Below are 10,256 nucleotides of genomic sequence, written 5' to 3' on the forward strand. Positions count from 1 at the left end.
TCTCAAAGCTGAAGCTCCTAGTTTCAGCAAACAAACACAAAAGTCTCTCTAAAAAGAGTTTTGTTCATCAACACAAAGGCAGTTGATCAAGGGTGCACTTCTGCACTCAGTGCCATATGCAACTGTCACCAGACTCAGCAAAATGAAGAGGGATTTCCCACCCTTTTGTTGGGGAAAAAGCCACCATTAATACATTTACTGAGCTTAGCAACCAGCGGCATTATCACCTGCATTCCTAGGGATGGCAGAGATAAAGCCCACTTTCACAATACTGAGCCCCACCTGGATGATAAAAAAAAGTCCAAAACAGCTCTAGGTATGAGTGGCTAAAAAATAAAACACAGTATTTGCAGCACAGGGTCTGTGTTCAGAATTAAGGGAACACACCAGTAGAAACTTACTTAGACTGGCACATGATTTGGCAAAAACCTGCAGTCTGTTAAAAGCTCATCAGAGAGACACTTAAACTAAGTAGGTATTTGCCAAACAACATGGCACAGCTTAGGAAGGGCAACACTAACAAGCACAAGCCTAACAGTGACAGTATTACCCTAATTTACATCAATACCAGGACGAACCAGGAAAATCAATTAAATGAATCTGAATATGTAATGTTCTGTGCTCACTTCAACCACAGGGTAATTGTATCAGGTCACAACCATCGTGTAACACACCACTGACTAAAAACCTTGCTTTACTAACCAGTGAGATACCTAGTACATCTTAAACAATGGCTGGAAAAAATACAGAAGATGCTCAGGAACTACAGGCTTAGCAGATCAAGCAGGAAAAAAAACCCCAAACCAACCCCAAAACATATCACTGACAACCTGATGTTAACAGCACTACCACATACTAACAGCTACCAAAGGATGGGGAAAAAAAAAGGTTGTTTTTTCATCTTTCCACCTCCACTTTGGATATTCTGTTCCGTTTCCCTCTTCCCCCACCAAAAGAAACCTCACACTGTGGTTTTATCAGAGGTCCTGTTAGAAACCAAGACCACCACCAGCCAAAACCCAGTACAGTGTCATTTCATTCTTTTCAAACAATATCTACTTCTTAAGCAATAAGAGTTGTATTAATTATTCAATAATTAAGATTAATTCAACTAAATCAATGCTATTTTTTACACGTGTGCGTGGCCTGCATGTTCAATGACTTTGGAACAGAAATGGCTCTGGTTTGTGTTCTTGTCCTGGAATTGTGAAGTTTTTTCCTGTTACTTAAGTACAGCCTTTGGAGGAATTAAAAAAGTAATTTCAAACTAAGCCTGTGCAATGGCTGCAAGGCAAAGGGATATGCAGTTCTCCATCCACGTTTCATTACTGTAATAAATATGAACAAAGTGCTGTGTGAAACCTTTACTAGCCAGTATTATAGCAGCAACTAAAGCTCTTTCTTGCTGAGATAAGATCTAACTACCTGCACAGGACCATAAAACTCTCCACATAAACCTGATGAGGCCAAACCCAGGAATGAATGAGCAATAATGGATTTACACCAGTAGCATAATTCTCAGCATGCTCTACAGGATAAGCCAGCAACTGTCAAACCAACTCAAAGAACCCGCTTATTTCAATAGTTTGTTTTTAAATGCCAGCAGGAGGCTCTTGTGTGACCTTACCTATCCAAGTCATCTTCCCCAACTAAAACAGGGGGGAGTGGAAGTGGAGGCAACGTTGAAGTTTTCAGGTGTGGGATAGCAGCCATCACAGACACTTGTGTTTTTGTAGAGACTTGGACAGAGGACTGAGAGTTCACCTGAGAGGATACAGTAGACGTCCTTGGATGAGAAGACAGCAATGACATTGGGGTCGAAGTAGGGACCTGAACAGGAGTCGGGTGGGACGGTGGCAAAGGTGGAACAGCAGGTGATGGAGGCAAAGGCGGCAACGGCGGAGTTGGAGGTGGTGGTGTGGTTGTCGGCAGTGGTGGAGGAGGTGATTTTATGGAGGGTAGTGGGGGTGGGATCTCCTTCTCTGCTGTGTCTGTCTCTTTTGGAGATAGAAGGTCTTCTACCACTGCTATAGGCTTCAAGTCTTTTGTTCCCGTCTGTTTTGAATCTCTAACTGGAACAGGATGTTTCCTCTCAGAGTTCTCCTCTGCCTTGATTTTTGTTGTCTCTGCAGGGGCTTTAGTCTCTGCATTTGTATACAGTAAATTAACTAACTCTGTATCTGAAGATAATTTTTCAGATTTAAGAGTTTTGGTGACCTTTTTAGATTCTGTTCCAGACTCCTTAAGTTCAGCTAAGCTGTTCTCCTTTCTAGACAGGAAAACAGGCGAGCCCTTTGCCTCCTTCCCATCCACCTTGGCTGCAGCTGCTGCCGCTGCTGCTCGTTCCTTCTTCTTCCGGCTGAGTTCTGCCCCCAGGCTGGAGTTCAGCGGGAGCCTTGTGGGTGATATACTGGAATGACGACTGCGTGACCCAGACCTCTGTTTCTTACTGTGAGATGATGAGTGTCTTGAATACCCAGGGCTTCGGCTACGAGACTTCACAGACTTCCTGTGGAGAGAACGAGGAGAAGAGAAATGAAATGAAGCATCTCTTGACCTCAGAGCTCCTCACCAGCATCAATAGCTCTCTTTGAGAATTATTCAAGTCTATTATTTGTCAAGAAGGTCTTAAACACCTTTCAGGAGAGACTAAAGCTACCGAAACAAGTTTCTTGACTAAAGTAGTACAAGTTTCAGGTCACCATTCAGCCTTCTAATGTCAGGACTACCCTCCCAACCATACCATCAAGACAGAAACAAAGGACCAAGACCAGACAAGCCCCCAGATAAGGCCAACTCACAGATGGCCACACTAAAGAGAAAACTTCAGAATTGCAGACTTCTGTTGAGAAGATGAGTTGGCAGTTTACAAACCTTTCACAGTAATTATGTACTGCTTTAAAGGAAACAATGGATAAAATACAGTTGCCCTCACAGCAACACTGCCTCAGGAAATCTCTCAACTAATTCTGTTTAAGGTATGTCCAGAGATTCTCAGTCTCCCTCTATAGCAAGAGGGCTCTAAGTTAGGTAAAAGCAACAAGTGAGGCAGGAAACACCTCACGCCATCAGGGTGAGGACAGGCTGAACTTGTCAGTAGGCAGCAGTAACCACAAGCTCACTGGAGAGTGATGGGGAAATGAAGATTAAAAAAAAAAATGAACTGGAAACTGGTACTTCCAGTGTCCATGTCAAAATAACTGAAAAGACATAACTGTTTCCTCCACTCAAGGAGGAACTAGGATTTTGCAGCTTATGAGACAGCACACTTGGGCTGCATGGGTGGTAGGCTCTGTGTGAGCCCCCAGGGAAATGAGGAATTCTGATCAGATCCTATAATAGAAACAATGCTCCAAGCTTACTTCTATTTTGTGATTTATTACTCAGAACATATCTAAGTTTTGAAAACACAGTTTTCTCTCAAAACATCGTTCCACACCAGTTATAAAAAACAGTTAACAGCAGCAGGTTTAAAGGCAGCAGACGCTGTCTTATTTGTACCCACATGCAGCATGTCATTAACAACAAGGTCTAAACTCTTGATCACAACTGTTGACAAATTAGTATTACTCTAAGACAACTAGTGTTTGGAAAATACACTGGAGAACTGATACAGAGTAACACAAAGTTCTTGCTGGACACTACCAGTACTTTTGAGGATGGATGGAGCTGTGGTTGCACAGGATGCAAAAGGTGTCACTTCACAGTGGTGTGTAGTTTAACAAAACCCACTTCTCTGGATAGTCCAAGCATAAGCATTCTGCCCTCTTCCTAGTAAGTATAATCACAAACCTCATGCTAACAGTGGTCCTTACCTTTAGTAGGTTGTCCTTACCTTTAGGCTTACAAAACAAGAACACAATCAGGAGGAAAAGAAAAGATGTCATCTAAAGTCACTCAACTATTTTCCTCCAACACATTGCTCTGGAATGGAGCAATGCCTCAGGATCATCCCTTTTTCCAAGGTTTCTGGTCCGTAATGAAATAACAGAATTGGATTCAGCTTGCCCTTTGGACAGCAGCTCACCTGCCACATCCCAGGGCAAAGCTACCCAGAGCTAAAAAAGCCATTACACTCTCTTTGTGCTCCAAGACATCCTCAGGCTAAGGAAAACACTCCTAAATGAATCCTGGAGGATGTAGTTTACTGCAACCACAAACAGTTTTGGGGTTTGTATTCCCTATGACGATTCATTCATGACAGATGAAGATGCTGCAACACTTAAGTTTCCTGCTCATCTTCAACCCTCCCCCCTGATTATCCTGCAACAGTTACTCCAACTTAACCAGCTGCAGAGCAACATTCTTTAGTGAGATCACTCAGTAGGTCTGATGCAAAGTAAACATCTCCAGAAGTCTAACTCCCCCTTATTTTTCACAGCACAACACTAGAAACATGGCCACCAAAGACACCTGCATGGACAAAAGGGAACAGAGAGGCTGGAGGCAGCAGTGGGGTGCTCAGACAGGATCCCCTTACCACAGGCTGCTGCGAGAGGAGTTGTGCTGCAGACCCAGCACATCCAAGAGCTGAGGATGACTCCCTGACCTTCCACCAGCAAATGCACGTGCTCCTCTGTTCCACCAGGACTAAACCCACTTATTCCCTCCCAATAGTCTTCCCCGCTCTGCAGGCACCATTCGCACTTCTCTGCAGCTATCTAATAATAATTACCTATAGCTATTTATACAAAGAGCTGTGGTTCCTAAGCTCATTTTCCAGCCCCATGTTTATGGCTTCTTTGTAACACCTGAAAAAGGCACTGCACACAGAACCTTGTCCACTTTCTCAGCAATACTAACACAACCCATAACAGACCACTCTACAGTAAACCTTACCTCCTATTACCATACCACGAAGAGCCCCAATACCACCACAGTGCTTGCTATGAGGCAGTTCTCCACAGCAACACTTACTTTAATTGCTGCTGGGTATCTCAAAAGAGATGTAAGTAAGGCAAACGCATAGACAGACTTTGCTTTTACAAAATAGCCTTTCCATCCTCTGGAAAGATCTTTTCATGGCTTTGCTACAGCCAGTTAGTTGGCACTTTTACTCCCCTCATCCTTAACACGTGTTAGAGAAATGCCCTACAGCTTACTTGCTTTGCTAAGATTATCAGGGATGGGTAGAGGGTGATCCAGTCTCACATTTAGTTCTTTTTACTGGATAAAAGTGCTCTGGGATTAAAAAAACCAACTTGTGGTCTCCCTGGCACTGGAAACTAGGGATAAAAGATACTAACCATGACAACTGTAAAGTAATATAAAGAAACCAGAGATGGTGGCTCACCTAAAAATCCAAACAAAAAAAAAAGCACAATGAGATTAATTTAATGCTGATACTGTTGGAAGACGAAAACGGTCTTTGGAGGAGGGAGAACTAGAACAACCCAGACCTCCTTGTGCTGAACACGAACATAGCTAATAGCCACTAGCAGAAGTGACCCTGCATTAGTTTGCAGACCAAAGCCCCACATCTACATACTTCCACATTACCCACTGCACAAACTCCAAGGAACATCTACACATATTAAAACATTTCACCACCTCTAAGACACAACAGAAGTTGTAAAGTGCAATCTAGTTATGTGGAAAGCTTGACCACGTGCACCATACTCCCATGCTCAGGAGACAAGTTAAAACAGAACAGCAGCATTTCTTATTTATGAATGCTGGATGACCTTTTGCCATGGCAAGGATTTGCTCAACAGTGGCCACTACTACAGTCTGTTCACGCACATTCAACGACTTTGCTGCTATACTTAGTATGGAGCACAACCCACCTTCAGCAAGCTGAAGGACTCTGGAATTTCTTCTTCTAGTTTTAGCTGCAATGACAACAGTTGTTGCTACACAGAATGGCAAGCCACATCTGTTATTTTCCCTAGTGACCAAATCATCCTCATTTCCTCCTAAATTTGAAAGCAAGTTGTTTTGCACAGCCACTTAAATGTAAACGTTCTTCATTTTCTCCAATCAACACAGCACCTTGATTCAGTTTCCTAACACTGTATTTTGGAAGGGGAGATTAAAGAAAACACAGAACACACTAAAAAGGCCACCCCTGTATCACCAGTCACTGGAATTAATTCATTGTCCCAGAAAAGCCTGAGTTACCTCCTCTGAAGAATGTAAGACACAGTCAGATGTTCCCTGCATAAATGAATCTGCCAATTAAAGATGTTTTCTCTCCCAAATTGCTCCTGCCTCTTGCAGGGGACAACAGAAGCCATCACATAGTCACTCCCTGGCTACTTGGGTGCAAAGTCAGCTGCCTCCATTTACACACTTATCTCCAGCAGATCAACCCAAGCTGGCTTCAGCAGAGCTGGTAAGGAAGGCTTGGCTCATCCACTGTCCCTCAGGTGAGCTCCTGAAGAGCTGCCAGCGGAGGGGCAAGCCCCATCTTTGGCTTCTGGAGCAGACATTTGACCATAAACCCACACTGACTACATCCCTGTATAGGCTGCAGGCTCAGTGAAGTAAAACCAACAACAAATTACAACTTACAATTTGCCTAATGTATGGGAAACAAATAAATGCCCTCTCTTTACCAGAATCCCTTCAGGTGAATGTTTTCTGGAGGTATAATCCATATTTTTTTGTTCTGCTTTAAAAGTACACAGAATGTGTTATCTGCCCAGAGAAGAGAGAAGAGTAGCAGGTTATCAACTCAAGTCAGAGATTCGAAGAATTCAGTACAAGCTGAGTGCAAACAGTAAGTAACCTTTGGAATCTGTTTTGATTTGGGGGTCTAGCATTTTGCCAGTGAGACAAAGATGCCCTTAACAAGCTTCTTAGGTGAGTAGGTAAGTTCAGGGAAGCAGCACAAAGTGCTTCAGAGTTGCTCACTTAATTAAGATCAGGAAAAGATAACCACTTGATTTCTCAGTTCAAAAGCAACTAGCCATTGAAAGAAAGAGTAAGTTTCAGGTTCTCCTGAGAACTGGAGTAACCTGAGGGGGAAAACTGCCTCTTCATATACTACTCCAGTTTCCAGATGGTTCCTCCTTGTTTAGGGCTGAAAATGGACATCAAACAGGTGCCATAACACATGATTATATCATGAAGTATACATGCATCTGCTACTGCTGTATTCCTATTCTTCCAAAACTATTAGCCAACACGTAAGAGCAGTGCCATCGGGGCAAAAACAGGATTGGGGGGAAAAAGAACCCAGCAAGTACTGTCCCTCAGAACCTTTCAGCTGTACACAGAGAAAACAGAGCAAAGGAGAAACAGTTTTCACTATGTAAAATCACAACAGGGTAGATTTTACCTCACAGCTTCCATGACGCTAAAACCAAGTCACCTCTCTCAAAGCATGGATACAGGCACCATTTCAAGCCCAAGATGGAAGACAGTATTGTTGAAGTTAAGAGAAGATCTCCAGGCACAAAGGGCAAATTCCAAAAGCCTCAGGTTCTTTGGGAACTGCTGATCAAATAAATGCGCTCTGGAGGCAGCCTCTTCACTTACAGCTTGTTTGGACCAGAGGATGCAGTACAGCTAACAGTATAGAACACTTCTATAGCCAGGTCACATCTTAATCGCCATGGAGCCACAACCAAAGCTCCGCAGCACCCATGGTGACAAGTGGAAACTCACTTAACATAAGCTGAAGCTAGAAAAAACAAGAATCAACATTAAGTTATGTATTTGTGCATGTAACAGGGCGATCAACAAACATTTGAAATAAAATACACAGAACTACCTCCAAATAATAGTTTCCTTCTGTAGCAAGGTTACTGACCAAAGAACAACAACAACAACAAACAATGCCAGAGGAAAATGATAGTTAAGGTAGAATCCAGCTGGTTCCTACTCACTTCCAGAATGCCCTGATTTCAGAAGCAAGAAACTCTAGTAACAAGAAAAGCAAGTTGAGACGAGAAAGATGGAGTTTACACGTAGTCATCTTTAGGTCAAGGAAAATGAAAAGACAAGTCATTTCAGAAAGAGCAAAACACCCTCAAAACAAGCCACCTTCCAGAAAAGTTGGTCAGGTTTCCACACATAGTAAAACAAACACAGGCTTCCAGAAACAGGTGAAAACATTCTCCCTGGCTGAACTTCTCAGCAGGGAGGAACATTCCATCCTGCACCAGGAGTGGAAGAGTTCTGTCTCCCTTCAGAGCACAGCTCTCCCTAGGAGCCCTTCTACAGGGGCCACCCCCAGAGGTAGGTGTAATTTAACCCCAGGAGCTCATTCAGCCCTGGGTCTCTACTGAGAGCCAACATGGATGCCGCCTGCCACCCCTCAGGGAGGTGTTTTCCAAAGTGTGAACACCATTTCAAAAGGGAATTGCCACAAACCCGACCAAAGCGATTCCACACAGATCACTCTGTGGCCCAATTAGGCAGCTGGTGACCTGAGTCCCACTGAGACAAAAATGTGGGTTAAACCCTCCCATGCCCAGAGTCACCCCTAACCAGCCCCAGCCGGTTCCCCATCCCCTAGGGTAATGCAGGGAGCACTCACCTGGCAATGGGGCTTCGGCTCACAGACCGTTTTGTGGTGAAAGGGCTGCTTGAGCGCCGTCGGGTGTAAGGGCTGGGTGACCTCCCGCTGTACGAGCCGCTGCCTCTCTCATAGCTGGAGGAGCGCCGCCGGTTGTAGGGGCTTATGGACCTCTGGCGCCGGCTGTACGGGCTGGGGGAGCGCGTGTTCGACTGGTAGGCCACGGGCTCCTTGTACGGTGGGCTGATGGACGGCCGGCGTGAGGAGCCACCAGGGCTCTTCCTGTAGGGATCATAGTTACTGGATGTGTGAGAGCGGGGAGGGCTGAGGTCATATTCCTGGATGTAGGAAGCTCCTGAAGGGCTGTCGTCCAATTTCGGGCTGTCAGACCATTTTCTGTGAGGGCTTCTGGATTTCCGCTTCGGGCTGTCAATTGTTTTGTAACTTTTCGGAGCATCCCTTTTCCGATGGCTTTTACTGCGCTCTTTGTGGCTGGACTTGAGCTCCCGGTCCTTCCTGGATTTCTCCTTGTGCGCTTTGGCTGAGCGGGACTCCTTGTTGCTACTCTTTGAGGACAGTGATTTGGGGTGCTCCTCGCTCTCCAGAAGTCTCTTGGAGGATCCCGATATCCTCTCCTTGGTGGACCCGGACCTGCTGGATGCCTCCAGGCTCTTTTCCAACTTCCTCTCTTTTTCTGCCTGCTTGCTTTTCATCAGCTCACGAATGCGCTTGTGCTGGTGGTGCCGGTGCTTCTGTATCCTCTCACTCTTGTCTGCTTTCCTTTCCTCATTCTCCCTCCTGTCCAGCTTGAGGGCCACATCATCCGAGAAGGTATCCGAGTCGGAACTGATATCATCGTACTCCACCAGCGGCTTGATCATCGCGCCCAAGGGTGCCGCTGTCTCCTGGGCTGCCATCGGTGACTCCTTGGAGTGCCTGGACTTATGCCTCTTGTGCCTGGAGGCCAGCCGGTGCCTCTCCTTGCTGTTTGAACTCCCGCTGCCAGGCGCGTGCTGCGAGGACCCCCCGCCACCCCCATCCTTCTTTCCCCCATGTCTCTCCGGATTTGGCATTCCTCCTCCACTGTGCTCGAGAGTGGAAGGGGGGAATCCTTCAAAATCCCCAAACTTCAAACTTCCTCAGCGCCTGCTCCTCGCACCATTCACGGCGGTCTCAGCCCTCCCTGCCGCCAACAACCCCTCCTACATGGGGAGCGGGGCAGGGAGCGCGGCCCCGCGGCGCCTCGAGGCCCCAGAGGAGGCGGAAGAGGGGCCGGCGGGGTGGGGGCAAGAACCGGAGGGGAGGGGGAAGGGCACTGGCCTCACCGCCTCATCCGAGGGGCCCAGGCCCGGAGGGCAGCGCCGCCGTGGGGGCGCCCCGGGAAGGCGGGGCCTCGGCCCGCGATCCCTCCCCACCCTCCTCAGCACCGGGCGCCCGGGCCCCGCGGGTCGCCGCTCGGGTTCTGTAAGCCGGGAGGCTCCCGGGGCACCGCGGCCGCCCGCACCACCCCGGCCCGGCGCCACCCCCCGCGCACTTCCCAAAGCGAAACGGCTCCGCGTCCACGGCGGGGGGGAAAGGGGGGGGGGGGGGGGGGAATGGGGGGGGAGGGGAAGGGGGTGTGGGGGGGGGGTGCACCCAACTCTCGCGATACCCGGGCTCGTCTCGCGAGACCGGCGCTTCAGCGGCTGCCCGTCAATCCCGCGAGAGCTCAGCGGTAAATACGGGAGGAAGGGGGCGTGGGGCGCGCGCGCTGCGTCCTCTCGCGAGAGCCGCGCGGCCTCCGGATGACGCG

The 10,256-nt window shown here is 47.2% G+C and overlaps 1 protein-coding gene across 2 annotated transcripts in view; it reads right to left on the reverse strand.

Moving 5' to 3' along the window:
- The window catches only part of CDK12 (cyclin dependent kinase 12), a 28,294-nt gene extending 18,242 nt beyond the window's left edge, over positions 1-10,052 (reverse strand). Inside the window, exons 1-2 of one of the 2 annotated variants that reach the window (XM_062019494.1) lie at positions 8,486-10,052; positions 1,628-2,509 (exon numbers count right to left, since the gene is read on the reverse strand). In XM_062019494.1, the coding sequence (XP_061875478.1) occupies positions 1,628-2,509; positions 8,486-9,537 (1,934 nt within the window). In that variant the 5' untranslated portion in view covers positions 9,538-10,052. The remainder of the gene's footprint in view (positions 1-1,627; positions 2,510-8,485) is intronic. The other variant, XM_062019495.1, reaches the window with a different exon arrangement.
- Between the last annotated feature and the right edge of the window lie 204 nt (positions 10,053-10,256).

This window comes from Colius striatus, chromosome Z, assembly GCF_028858725.1.
Source record: "Colius striatus isolate bColStr4 chromosome Z, bColStr4.1.hap1, whole genome shotgun sequence".
NCBI lineage: Eukaryota > Metazoa > Chordata > Aves > Coliiformes > Coliidae > Colius > Colius striatus.